General features: G+C 33.4%; 1 protein-coding gene across 2 annotated transcripts in view; it reads right to left on the bottom strand.

Moving 5' to 3' along the window:
• MTA3 (metastasis associated 1 family member 3) overlaps window positions 1–15,173 on the bottom strand; it is a 194,694-nt gene that overhangs the window by 105,971 nt on the left and 73,550 nt on the right. For both annotated transcript variants that reach the window (XM_074204684.1, XM_074204676.1), the window contains exons 5-7: window positions 9,262–9,325; window positions 7,470–7,587; window positions 2,588–2,690 (exon numbers count right to left, since the gene is read on the bottom strand). In XM_074204684.1, the coding sequence (XP_074060785.1) occupies window positions 2,588–2,690; window positions 7,470–7,587; window positions 9,262–9,325 (285 nt within the window). The remainder of the gene's footprint in view (window positions 1–2,587; window positions 2,691–7,469; window positions 7,588–9,261; window positions 9,326–15,173) is intronic.

Raw genomic sequence — 15,173 nt, 5'->3', positions numbered from 1 at the left:
AAAGGAGAGAATAGTTAGATATACACATTTTCTTTTTTACTATCTTGCAAGGGCCTGGGATTGGGTGGCCAGTCCAGGACCATTGGGCTGGGTGGTTGCTAGGTTTCAGGGGAGGTATGTGGGCTCAGGGTCTCTTGGCCCTAGGTCCACCACACCACTCAGCTACCCTACAGTACATTTTAGAAGAGGGACACAGTGAAAGGAGAGGGAAAATATAATATAATATATAATATATGGAGAGGAATAGATGGAGGGAATTACAATCAGCAACAGCAGGAAAATATGGAAGTAACTTTTATGATAGACTTATCATAAAGAATGTGAACCACCCAAAACAAAGCTGATGGTATCAGAAACACAGAATGAAACATTTTTTTTTCCTCTTTACTTTATTTCTCATGAGGGTCTACATGGGGGGGGGGGGGGTAAATTATGTTTACTCTTAAACAAGAATATTTTAGTAATGTATTTTAAAAAATATCACTTGTACAAAAATACTCATTGCAGCTCTGTTCCTGATGGCAAAGAATTGAAAATTAAGCAAATTTCCTTCAATTGGAGAATGGCTTTAACAAAATGTGGTGTATGTATGTGATGCAACACTATTGTTCTATTAGAAGCCAGGAGGGATGGAAATTCAGGGAAGCCTAGAAAGATTTTCATGGACTGATGTTGAGCTTGATGAGCAGAACCAGAGAAACATTGTGCACCCTAACAGCAACATGGGGGTGAGGATGAACCTTAATGGACTTGCTCATTCCATTAGTGCAACAATCAGGCACAATACTTTATTTTTCTTCCTTAAGGATATGATTTCTCTCTCATCACATTCAACTTAGATCAATTATACCATCGAAAAAATATAAAGACTAACAGACTGCCTTCTGTGGGGGGTGGGGGGAGAGGGGAGCAAGATTAGGGGGAAAACTAAAAAATTCAAAATAAAAATACTATGAAAGAATTGATGTAAAAGAGGTGACGAGAAGGCAGATTTCAGAAAACTGTAGAAAAGTCAGATGAATTGATGTAAAGTGAAATGAGCAGAACCAGAGGAAAAGAAGAGTTGATTTTCATATAATTTTGCTCTTAGTGTGTAATCAATACTGAGGAACTTTCAAAGTTGCAAGTCACTTGTGGAAATTTCCTTGTAACTTTTAGAAGTTCTTTACACTTCCTTTAATATTGAAGTACTGTTCTTGCAAATAACTCTTTTCAGATTGTAATGGTACCAGAATTGAAAACAGTCTAGCTAAGTCTCAAAGGCAGAGACTTTCCAAAATAACAAGGTAACTTTCACAACTTAGACAATATCCATTTGAAAGACAAAGGACAATTTATACCCAAAAGAGCAGTCTGTTTCAGTAGATTGCAACTTTATTATCCCTCCCAACTTTTCTTCTCAATGGGCTCATGAATCAGTGAAGTCATCTTTGTATGAGTCTGAAACTACTTGAAGAGAAGAAACTTGAGAATCTAAGCCAGAAATTCCTTCATGGTCATAAAAATCATAGCAAGAATATTTTCTCCTTGCTAGCTGATGCTCAAATAAGCCAACATGGGCAGGTGATGGATGTCATTAATAAATATTATTAATCAATGTTTAATATGAAACACTAATTTCATGTTATCCCTAATATACAACCACTGTGAAGGAAAAAAAAAATTTAGTCATGTCAAATTAACTCAATTAAGTGCTTATAGAGTATTTATTTTATAATCTAGAAAAGTACTAGACATGGTAAAAAGAAAAGAGAAAGGTTCTGCACTTGAATACTAATGAATCTTTAAAAACTTTTTTTTGAGGGGGGGTTTGAGGGAGTACAAACATAAATCAAACAATGAGATACTGTAAGATAGGGCTAAATTGTGTAATTCAATCCAAATGCACTAGAATAAAGAAGAAAGAGCAGAATAACACAGGATGCTTTACAAACTGAGTCTTTTCTAAAAAAAAAAAAAAAAAAAATCCCCAGAAGTTGATATATTATACTGTTTCTACCTAAATAGCTATACAGGTATCTCATATCCTTCAGCTATTGACCATTCACAGCCTACACCTATGTTCTGACACTCAGCTTTTTCTAAGTTTACTGCAATGGCCTATTTGGTCTCCCTCAGTTCTGTCCCCACTCTTATACATCCTCCAGCCACTATACAAAGGAGCTTCCTGAAGTAAACCTCTGGCCATGTCATATCGCTATTCAATAAATTTAAATCCATCCTTCCTGCTTCAAAAATAAGCATAAATTCCTCTATGGTTTTGAAAGACCTTTTTAATAACTTAGACCCATCCTCTTGTTCTAATCTCTGGATATATCATTTCTTTTTATGAACTATGTTTTTGGTTAAACCCATCTTGCTACTGATTTATTACCTGTTTCCCAGCATTTGTGTTAACCATTTCACATGACAAGAATAATCTACTACACTTTGTTGTCAGATACCATATCTTTTCGTCCTCTTTTTTACTGAGGAAAGTGGTGAAAAACTGTCAGAAAGACAATAGAAAGAAAAATTTTAACTTCCTTGACTACTGATGCACTTTGACTGGTTTTTGAAACGAAAGATATTTGTTGGTTGAACTTACCGCGCTACAACTAAAAACTGGTCAATCTGTCTATCAGTAAGAGGACTGTTTGGGTCCCAAACTTTAACCTCCAGCTTTGATTGTTCTCTGCCATCTGACTCTCCTGTACAAAGGTAAAGAATATGATTATTTCAAAGTTAGTATCTTTAAATATACTCTCTAAAAAAGAAAAAAAATTCTGTGATTTACTAAACCACTAAACATTACATTGTTATGTTAAGTTTTTCTAGCATGTTAATTTAATTCATTCATTTATAGGATGGTAATTTAATTCTTTTATTCACATATTATAGATACTATTCTATCACAGACAATATTTATATATTATAGGCATATGTAATTATACATTATACAAATATATAACATATATTCTTTTCACTCTAACCTATTACAATCTACTAAAATAAATGTTCTTTGCCTTACTTTTATCTGAAGACAAGGGAAAAGTAGTGAGTATACTCCTGTTCCTAGCCTCATGATGGTGATAGGGCTTAGAAAAGGTGAATAATGAATACACAATTTATTAAGCTCCTCTTTAATAATAAGTATACCAGACACTGGAGGTAAAAATACAAAAAAATCAGAGTCTTTGTGTTTATTGAGCTGCTGTTCTACCCAGGAAGGGGGGGGGGTGTGTACATAGTATTCATATATGAGTAAATACAGCTACTTAGGGGGAATTAATTCAATTCTATATTATCCCATAATATGAAATCCCTTGACACATTGATTTATCATTGACCACTCTTTATCAAAGGTAAACTAGATTACTTATACCAGCTGAAGCTCTGATTTATGTGCTAAAGTAAAAATGAATTTAAGGAAACCATGAAACTGGTGATACACCGGCTGCAAATTTCTCTTATCCAATCTCAACCTGAGCCTAAGCAAGGCAAACATTTGTGTTGTCCATAAAGGATGCACTACCCCCATTCTAAGAAGTGACTATTTCAAACTACTGAAATCAGCCCATTAAGTATTAACGTTCCCCAAATCTCGTAGGCCCTCTCTTCTCTGTTACCTTTATACTATCTCAATGGGTAGTCTCCTCAGTTCCCATGGGTTCAATAGTCATTATCTAACTCTAATCTGTTTCCTGAGCTCTAAAAGTTATCTATGTTAGAAATTTCAGACTGGAAATGTCTAAAATGCTACTACAATTCATGATCTTGACCTCTTAGTATTTATTTCCCTGACCTTAGCAAAGGACCTGACAAAGAATAAGCCCTAAATAAAATGTGTGTTGATTGAAAAGTCTCTTGTCTTGGAACAGCAGCATCAAAGTGAAGATCAACTATATTCTCTGTAATATTTCATAGAAAACAACTGAAGTATTATTAATCTCAGGTAATGAAATATTTTTAATGAAATATTTAATGAAATATTCACATGAATCAGGTCAGACTCATTATCCATTAAAATGTAATTATATGTATATACATATATATATATACATGTACTTATACTAAGATACTAAGTTATTGGTGATTCAACATAGGAATTCATCATTTATACAGATAGAATTATGGATTATTAACTTGTTAAAATTGTAGGACAATAACCTTAATTCAATGGAGTCTCAAACCCAAGTAATTCAAAGGAAAGATGACCGATATATCATCTTTAGGTACAAAGCAAGAAAAAGAACCATGAGGCCAAGAGAATTTTTAAAATTTTTAAAATTTATTATATTATATATTAATTTAATTTATTCAACTACATTCATAAACATGTTATTCAAAATAATTATACACAAATTCTCCCTGAGCCCCCACTATTAAATCTATAACACATTTACTCTCATTTTTTCTTTACTACAGTTCCACCAAAGGATATTTAGAATTTTGAAATTGGAAAGAGGCATACTACCTACCTGCCCCCATACTTTTGCCTCCCCACAAACCAGTTAACACAGGAGAATTAGGAGCAAAAGCAGTGGACAGTACATTCCAAACCCAAGCAAAGACTTGGAACTGGCTGTAACAGTCCTTAAAGGTGCATTATTTACCTGTCATGAACTATTAATTCTATGCCTACTCATTTCTTTCACTATCCCTCCAGTAATTAATCACCAGTTACATTAAAATCATCACCAGTCTCTCATCCCCATCCTCCTCAGTCCTATCCTACCCTTTTCATACTCCAAATCTCCCCACCCCTTCAATGGTGCCTACTGAAATTCCTCTTCAATAGTAAACAAATTCCATTCATTCCATCAAATAGCTAGCCCTCGGAACATTAGAGGAAAAATTGTAAAACTCAAAATAAATAAAATCTTGGGGGGAAAAAATAGCTAGCCCTCACTGGGGACCAGTTACTGCCAAAAAAACCCCCACATTTCTCATTTACAGTGATGAACGTATCATCTTTCACACCCTCCCTTCTCATTTAGATCCTAGAGGGATTGTCAAGATACTTTTTGTTCCCCAATGTCACTTACAGAGTATTATTTTTCCTCTACCATTCGTCAGCCTTTTTCCTACTCAATCAAAAATTTCTACCCACTCTGAATTTATGATGGCTTAGACCAAATCACAAATCACACTTTTCTTTGTTCTCAAGTAGTTTAAAAACAAGTTCACCATCTTCCTCTAATTAGCAACTCCTGCTGTTACACTAGAGGATTTTAATATACAGAGATGGTCCTTTATACCTCCCAATAATCAGTTTCCATGGCCTACTAATTCACTCAAGGATAGTCTCAAAATTACCAAAAGCAATAAGGATTACCCTTTCTGTAAACAGATTTCCTATGATTCTACCTCTCTTGATGATTCACCCTTTACTAAATAGACTAATTCAAAGTTTGCCCCAAACTCCTACTGAGTCTTCATTTTTCACCCAAGTTAACCCCAGCCAATTAATCTTTCAAGTCTTCCAACGCCTGAAACACTTACTCTATCAACTTATTATCTCTCATCTCATGACAAACCTCAAGCCTGGATTCCTCCTACTATCTCCTCACTCCCACTGACTCCTGATCAGGTCCTACTCACTAACTGCTGAATATAATTAAAAACAAGTCTCACAATCAGGATAACTGGGTACATTACAAACTGAGGTTATCCAAATTCAATTGGGGCCCTCATTACAGTAATATGGTCCTTTTTTACTTGATTCCCTATATCATTCCTTATAGATGCCATTACAAATCTCTTCAGTCAAGTCTCTATACCAATACATCTCATCTTTGGCACCTGAGGACCCTGTCTCTTAGTTCATAGTTAAAATTGAAACCATTCAATATTAGCTTTTTTTTATTTCATAACTTTGAAATCATGTCATACATACATACTCACACACACTGTCTCTGAAAAGAGTGGCTTTTCTTGTACCAAAGCCAAATTTCACTATGTACTTTTTCCCTATCTACTATTTCCTTCACTAAGACACTGAAATATGCTCATCTCTCCCTCATTTTACCAATCATAGACCCAACCAAGCAATTATCCTATATCTCATCTCTTTTTTCAACCAAACTTCCTTGAGCCCTGACTCTACTTTCTTTCTCTACACTTACCCAAATCTCAATCCACTGAACTCTAACTTCTAATGTAATCACTAAAATTGCTCTCTCCAAAGTTATCGATGATTTTTTAAGAGTAAAATCTATGGTTTTTTCTCAGTCCTTATCCTTTTTCGATTATTTGTTAAATTTCATATTGCTGACTACTCTGTACTAAATAACAGCAATATTGTAGGATGATCATTTGTGAACTAACTGTGACCCCAGACAACTCTGAAGGACTTATGATAAAGAATGTTCTCCAGATCCAGAGAAAGCTGATTGAAGCATACTTTTTTAATTTAATTTCATTTAAATCCAATTCACTTGCATGTCATGGCACTACCTCCCTGATGTCATGGGCCTCTTAAAGAAAAATGGATAAACAGCAGGAACAAGGTTTCCCTCAAAACTCTGTATTTCACCACTTTTCTAGTTTATTAAGGATACAACCATTCTTGTCGGTAGGTGAGTGTGTGTGTGATCCCATTTTCAGAATGAAAAAAACTTCATAGCCTAATTTTCTACCCAAATACTTTAAATTTTCAATTGGGCAATAAATTTTGTATCTCTTATCTATATTCTCTCAATAGAGGAAAAGGGTGAAAAACTGAAAGGGAAGAAAACAAATTCTTTCAGTAAATGAAACAAATCTTAGGAAACGGTCTAATCAAACAATTTTTACATTACCACACATCCTAAATATAGATTTTTAGGCACTATTAATAATGGAATGACTACAATTATAACTAAAGAACAATACTACAATGCTGCCAAATTTCTATCTGGACTTCTTAAGTCTCAAAAAATGAAGAATAAGCATACCTCAAGACAATATCATGGCACAATAATATTTAATTCTTTTGGTATGAGAGCATTTAAGTTGAATAATTTGTGCTTTCTGGAAGCTTTATTTAATTCTTTTAGTTTCAATTATGGGGTCATTATGAAGAAACTTACAGAAAATACCAATATAATGGATGTTTGGTGAAACTGCTATTTTGTCCAAAATTTGGCACAGGGACAAAAGAAAAAATAAGTTTCAGTTCCATATATTAATGTCTGAGTTATTCATTTTTAAAAAATATATTTTTTTAAAATAATACTTTTCCAAAGGAGTAAAAATTCATATATTTCAAAATAAGTCACACATCATACTTCAAAAATATCATGTTTCAACTGTGAAACAATAAGGTCAAAATCAAATAATCTACTAATGACATAAACTACAAACACTTCTCATTTTTGTTCAGTGCTCAACACTTGGGTCTATACTCCCCAATGACAATACAATACTACTTTAAGATTCAATGGCAAAAAAAAGCAATGACAAAATTAAGGCTTTTAAAAAGTATATATAAATAATATAAAACATACCTTCTGTGAGCATATCTGGTATATCTGCTTGATATCTAGGTCCTACTCTTATTTCCCCTTTGTCTGCTAAAAGTGTTTTCAGTGAAGGATCGTAAACCAAAGAATAGAAAAAGGTATCCTAAAAAAATGGGAAATTATACATATCAATGTATAATGTCAATAAATCAATTGAGCAAGCAAACAACAATAATTCGTAAGTGCTAAGCAACAGGGACACAAGGAAGGAAAAAGATAGTCTTTGCCATCAAGGATCTTACAATCTAATAGGATTGTAGGGAAATAAACATATACAAAGCAAGTCATATATAAAACGGAAATAATTAAAAGAGGGGAAAGCACTATTAGAAAGAGGAGTTAAGGAAGGTTTCCTGGAGAAGGTAGGACTTTTTCAGGGACTTAAAGAAAGCCAGGGAGGTCAGCAAGAGGAATGACAGTTGTAACAACAGACAGGCATTGAAAATAACTGGAAATGGCTCAGTAATCAAATGCATTTCAAACTACAGATGGCACTTTGAAATGGCATTCCATAAACATGAGTCTATAATATTAAAAGGTAATAACTGTGATTTTTAATAGTAGAAAGTTCTGGGGTAGCTAGGTGGTACAACGAATAGAGCACTGGCCTTGGAGTCAGGAGTACCTGGGTTCAAATCCAACCTCCGACACTTAATAATTACCTAGCCGTGTGGCCTTGGGCAAGCCACTTAACCCCAATGCCTTGAAAAATCTTTTAAAAAAAGGGGTAGAAAGTTCCTATTTAGGAACTTCTTCCAGCAATGCAAATGACAAAAGGCAACCTTAGGCTCACCAAGGCCACTTAGAGAATTAATTGCCCAAGGTCACACATCAAGTATGTAACCAATGGGGATTGAACCCAGGTCTTTCTCACCTAAAATCAGTTCTATTCATTATACTATTGGGTTTTTTTTAATGTAGTAATGTAAATTACTTTAAATCTTTGCATTAGAGAAGTAATTCAGAAAGCATGATCCAGCACCAAAGTCCAAGAACAGAAATTGGTGGGTCAGGTTAAAAAGGAGGGAAGAACTCCTAGTGAGTAACTTAGACTACCAGCCCAAAAATAGCACCTTCTAAGCCAATTAAGAGCCAAAAATTTGCCTTGGACAATAAATTAACTGACTTTTCCCAGTGTCACCCTGAAGGTCATGTAACAGAAATAAGACATCAACTGAACTATTCTAAGACAGAAACTAAAGGCAAACTCATTAACCACAAGGCCAAGCAATCCCTCTCCTCTTCACTCTTAAATTTAACAACAAAAGCTTATTATGGTAGACTAACTATACTAAAAGTGATTACATACTGTTTTCACTTATGAATACTCTCAGAACAATTTCATTGATTATATTAACCAGAATTTTAAATACTATCAATTCTGTGAAGCAAATAAAAAACAACCTTAAGATCACATAACAAAATTTTATTGTTTTAAAATCAGATGACATTTCTTCAAGATAAAGATTATAAAAGGAAAGCTTTGATTATCATTGGTGAATAGAGATGCAAATATACTAAATGCATTTTTGTTGGCTGTACTATAAAACATCTCAGTTATTCATAAATCTAAAGTGTTTAAATTTATTAATAAATGTTTACTTCTGAAGAAATATATTTTCAACAAGGAATGAACAAAAGGAAACTGATTTTAGTTAAATACAAGGTAAATACTGAAACAAGATATTTTAATCTGACAAAAGAATTTGATAAACATTTAAATTTTTATGATAATACACTCTAAAGGAAAGGAATAAATTAAAATTAAATTCATTACCTCTTTATCAAGATATGACAAAACAGATTCTGTCTCATTCAGAAGTGCAACACTACATTTCCCCCTGTACAAAGAGAATAAAAGGAATAGTTAGATAGACAAGCTGGCTATGTCCTAATGGAAAAATTGAAAATTAAATTTTAACAAGTGAGAGTTCTGATAAAAGTCTCATTTCTAAAATATATAGAAATTCAAATCAAAATTTTAAGTTTACAATTCATTCTCCAACTGATAAATGCTTAAAGGATATGAAAAGTTTTCAAATGAAGAAATGAAAGCACTGTGTAATCATATTAAAAAAATATGCTCCAAATCATTACTGATTAGAGAAATGTAAATCAAATTAGCTATGATGACAAAAACAGAAAAGGATCAATGTAGAGGAGGTTGTGAGTAGATAGGGATATTAATCCAACCATTCTAAAGAACAATAAGGAACTATGATCAAAGAGCAATAAAACTGATCATATCTTTTAGACCCAGCAATACCAGGACAAGGCCAATATTCAAAAGAAATCATAAAAAAATGGGATAAGTTCAACATGTGCAAAACTATTTATAGCAACCCTTTATGTAATGGCAAAGAAATGGAAATTGAAGGGATGCCCATCAACTGAGGAATGACTGAATTAGTTATGATAAATGAATGCATGGAGTACTACTGTTTTATAAGAAATCATGACTAGTCAGACTTGAGAAGCATGGAAAGAATTGCACAAGCGGATGCTTGAGTGAAGGTAACAGAACCAAGAGAATATTGTACAAGTTAACAACAACATTATGAGTTGATCAATAATGATGGATCCTACCAGTGTCTCATTAATCTGATTTATATATATGTATACATATATATTTATATGGACACAAATATAAATATATAAAGAGCCACAAAGAAACCCATGACAAAATGAATGTGAATGTTCTCCCTAAAATATTTATTTAGAAAAACTATTTCATGTTTCTGCATCTATCCTGTAACATTATTTTAGTGTCACATTATAGAGAAAGTTATTTAAAGAAAAACACAATGTAACATTCAAGGTAATGAGTCACAAAAATTCAACTGGAGTTTTCACTCTTTGGCATGCTAAGTGTGAACCCAAGTTCAACATCTTGTTAATAGCCATTTTTAAATTAAAGCACTACCACTGGTCAATAGTTTTATATGATTAATAGAATAAAGAGATTTTATCTGAAAAAAAAATGCTAATACTCTCAGCAGTTCAGACACCTAGGACAACACTGGGAGACCTGTTGTAGACAACGCCCTTCACACTCAGAGGGAAAATACAAAAAAAAAAAAAAAACCAAACCCCACAGAATCTGAATGGATACCATGTTCACTTTTTTAAAACTGCTCATGTTTTCCCTTCCTATCCAATGGTTTTCTTTTTTCCCCCTTGATCCTAATTCATCATTTATAAAATGACTTATAGATGAACATATTAAACACCAACATGTAATGTACAAAACTTTTATCAAAACATTATCTGCTGATAGGAGTGGGGTGGGAAGGATGGTAAAAAGTGTGTAACATTTAAGTATGCGAGAGTATGAATGTTGAACAACTTTCATAACATAACTGGAAAAATAAAATTTCAATAAAAATATAAATAAGATTATATACAATATATATAAAGATAAAACATACTGGAAATAAGGAATATATAACAGAAGTGAAGAAATAACCTTATACTATATAACTTCATGTTTTAGGAAGCTATATAAATCAAAAAATACTTGAGGGTCTAGTAAAAAAAGGCACAGAATCTGTGGATTAGCAAGTTTATTGATTGTGCGAAAAATATACTGTTTTTGGACTAAGATAAATTTTGCAGAGGAATAAAGTGAGCAGACCTGAAGGAAGTTTCAGGGCAAGAAATGATTGAATATATCAAAAACAATTTATCGCAAAAATCCTAAAACTAATCCATCACATGGAACAAAATAGATGGAGCTCTCATTTTTAAATTAAGTAATTGCACTAAATCGAAAATCTATAAGTACTAAGGCCTCTTGCAGGGATCAACAGATCACCTAGCAACCACTGGAATATAAGTCAAACTAGGAAAGAACATGAGACAACTACTAAATAGCCTAATTGTAGAGCATTTAGAATCCAATGGGACCCACTCGATGTTGGTTATGGTCTTTGTCTATTCAGTCACAAGAGTGTACCAACTGGCATAGAGTCAGCCTATAATAAAACTTAAGCAAAGAACCTACAGAAAACTACCCCTTCAAATTGTAAAGGATGAAAGGATTTTTCCCATTATCTTTTTTAGGTGTCAAAAACAGTGGTGTCAACAGATTTGAACAATGGTTTAGTAAAAGTCTGTCTTAGGACAATATATTTAGAGATGGAAGATGGAATTCTGGTACTTTTTCCTACATACTCTAATGGGAACGATAGTGCATGAGTCAAAAAGTTTAAGAACAAATAAGATGACAGAAATCTGACCATTTAAGATTCTTTCTTTAACTGGAGAATATCTGACAATTTCTATAGGGACACCCAACAGCAAGAACTTTAATGGAAATGATTTTGAGTAAATGCTCATTAGAATAAAAATGAAAACAGTTGAATAGATTACCAAAGGCTTCATAAACATGAAATCATATATACATATTTATTATTCGATTCTTATGAAAATTATCTCTTACACAGGAAAAGACTTAATGTTCAAAGGTCATTAAAGTGGGGCGGGGATAGGTGGCGCAGTTGATAAGAGCACTGGCCCTGGAGTCAGGGGTACCTGAGTTCAAATCCAGGCTCAGACACTTAATAATGACCTAGCTGTGTGGCCTTGGGCAAGCCATTTAACCCCATAGCCTTGCAAAAACTAAAAAGTCAATAAAGTGATTTACATAGCTGCCCATTAAGTGTTAATAATGGGATTTGAACCTAGTCAATGAGTAGAGAGCATCTGACTATTAAAGGTTTTTTCAAGTTAGAGAAAGTTTTTCAACTTGAGCTTTGATTGACTATTTAATCCCATTGGTTTTGTTCATTTGTCTCTGATTCTTTGTGACCTCAGAATCAATAGTACACCAGGCCTCATCTTCTGATGTAAAAATTTTTTTAAGCATTTTAGTTTTATCCAAGGGGTTTTATCAGCAGATACAGAAATGATTTGCTATTTCCTTCTCCAATGGATCATCTATTGTCAGAAGTCTCCACAATGAGCACAGTTATGCAAGTTCTTCTGCCATAGGAAAGCAGTCATTCAGTGAAGTGAACAAATTATCCTCAAGTAAATGTAAAGGGACAGCTATAGGTGGCACAATGGATAGAGCATCAAGCCTCGAGTTCCAATGTGACCTCAGACACTTAATTTCCTAGCTGTGTGAACTTGGGCAGTCACTTAACTCCATTGCCTTGCAGAAACAAACAAAAAAAATTAAAGTTAATGTAAAAAAATTTGAAGCTGATCCAGCTTTGAGTCAAAACCAAGAGCCAGGGACTAAAATTAGTACATTAAAAATATTAAAACAACTGGAAACATTTTCTTATTTCTGAGCAAAAACAATGTATGGAAAAAGAAAAACTTAATTCAATTGCAATTATCCAGTTCACTAGATGTGGGTAAACTGGGATATTAATGCATTGTTGGTAGAGTTGTGAACTAACCCAACCTTTCTGAATATAAATTTGAAATTTTGCCCAATGAATACTAAAATTATGTGGACATTTTGATCAAGCAATACCACTACTAAGTCTATATCACAAAGAGATCACAAAAAAAAGAAAAAACATACAAATACAAAAATATTTAGAGAAGCTCTTATCGTACTATCAAAACATTGGAAATTGAGGGGGCTCCCACAAATTGGGAAATGGGTGAATGATTTGTGCTATATGAAAGCAATGAAACACTACTGTTCTTTAAGAAATCATTAACTAGGTGGTGCAATGGATAGAGAACAAGCCCTAGAACCAGGAGGACCTGAGTTCAAATTCAATATAAAGACACTTAATAAATTGCTTAGCTGTATGATCTTGTGCAAATCACTTAACCCCATTACAAGAAAGAAAGAAAGAAAGAAAGAAAGAAAGAAAGAAAGAAAGAAAGAAAGAAAGAAAGAAAGAAAAAGAAATCATGAGGGATAGAACTTCAGAATACCCTGGAAAGACTTGAATGAACTGATGCTGAGTGAATTGATCAGAACTGTGTTATTATTTGTTTTACTATGCTAATTTTTCCTCAATTTTAATTGATTCTTCTTTCACAACGTGATTAATATTGATCTGTTTGTTTAGCACGGTTGTACATGTATGCCTATATTAGATTACTTTCTGTCAGGGGGAGAGGGAGAAAAATGTAAAGCTCAAATTCATGCCAAAAAGAAATTGCTGAAAACCAGCAGTGCACATTAAGTGGAAAAAAAAAATGAAAAATTTTAAATATTTATGATTCAAAATTTTTAAAAATATAGTTCAATACAATCACCTCCTTTATAAACATGATATTTCATAAATTCCCAGGGTGTCTTCTCTAAATAACATTCAACACTAATTAGTAGGTGGGAAAGGGAAAGGGGAAGAGAGACAGAAGGCAGTAACATGGGGCCGCTAGGTGGCTCAGTGGATAAAGCATGGGCCTCAGACACTGTGTGGCCTTGGGCAAGCCACTTAACTCCATTTGCCTTGCAGAAACCTAAAAAAAAAAAAAAAAAGGCAGTAACAGGAATTTGCCATCTCAGGGCTGCAAAGGTCACAAATGTAACTCCAGGAATAGGCTATATCAAAAAACTTTTAAATACCTCTCTATAAAATATAGAAACCAATGGAACCTATCAATGACTGTGTATAATATAACAAAATATATCAAAATTCAAATTATTCATATGAATACATAATCTTAAAGAAATTAAAGTGCATTCTCATTCTTTTTTTTTGCAAGGCAATGGGGTTTAAGTGGCTTGCCCAAGGCCACACAGTGTCTGAGGCCTGAGGCCGCATTTGAACTCAGGTACTCCCAACTCCAAGCCCCAGTGCTCTAACCACTGTTTGACCTAGCCACCCCTTCATTCATTTTTTAAAGTCACTCAAGCATTCTTTTTCTTAAGTGATTATCTTATGCTAATATCAATTCTATGATTTCTGTAATATCAATTCTATGATTTCTCTGAGGTTCTATTCATTTCTGCATGAAGGTTTATCTCTGACAAAAGGCACTTTATAAAACTTATTTCATTCATGTTAGAGACAGACAAAAATTGGCATTATCTTATTAAGAGTTCCTTCTGGTATTAAAAACAAAACTGAACCTTATAATGCATAGTGAAAACTAGGAAAGTTGTCCTGTTGTTAGTGCCCCCAATAGATGTTACTGAATACAATAGATTGAATTGAAATGTGTAATTATGCACAGAAGCTGATTAAGTAAGCCAAAACTGGCTTTATAAAATAAGGATTAGATTCTTTTTCTTTATGACCTTTTCATGATGGAATTTTTCAATTATTTAATAATCTTATACAGGGAATCATTTAAGGATCCAATGAAGACATTTTGCATTAACCTAAAAAACGAAGAGGGGTTGGTTATCAAGATATGTGGCACAGTGGCTAGAGCACCCGCCCTGAAATGAGAAGGGCCAGAGTTGAAATCTGAGTTCAGACACTTAATAATTGCCTAGCTGTGTGACCTTGGGCAAGTCACTATTAACCCCCTTGCCTGAAATAAATTTTCTTTTAAAAAAGCAAAGATATAACCTGTTGAAATATGATATTATGGTCATTGTAGATTGTATTTTTTAAGATATAATAGGATCTACCATACTCTTTTAAAAGTAGAAAAAACATTTTGATCTAAAATATTAAAGGTACACCAATAGTTATCTGTGAGTACCAGAATAACAGCAACAAATACTTGGATTAAATAAAGTAGGAAATAAAAAAACTTTGAGGA

Source organism: Macrotis lagotis, chromosome 1 (assembly GCF_037893015.1).
Source record: "Macrotis lagotis isolate mMagLag1 chromosome 1, bilby.v1.9.chrom.fasta, whole genome shotgun sequence".
NCBI lineage: Eukaryota > Metazoa > Chordata > Mammalia > Peramelemorphia > Peramelidae > Macrotis > Macrotis lagotis.
The sequence above is the reverse complement of the archived record's forward strand: the minus strand, read 5'-3'. Positions and strand labels throughout refer to the sequence as shown.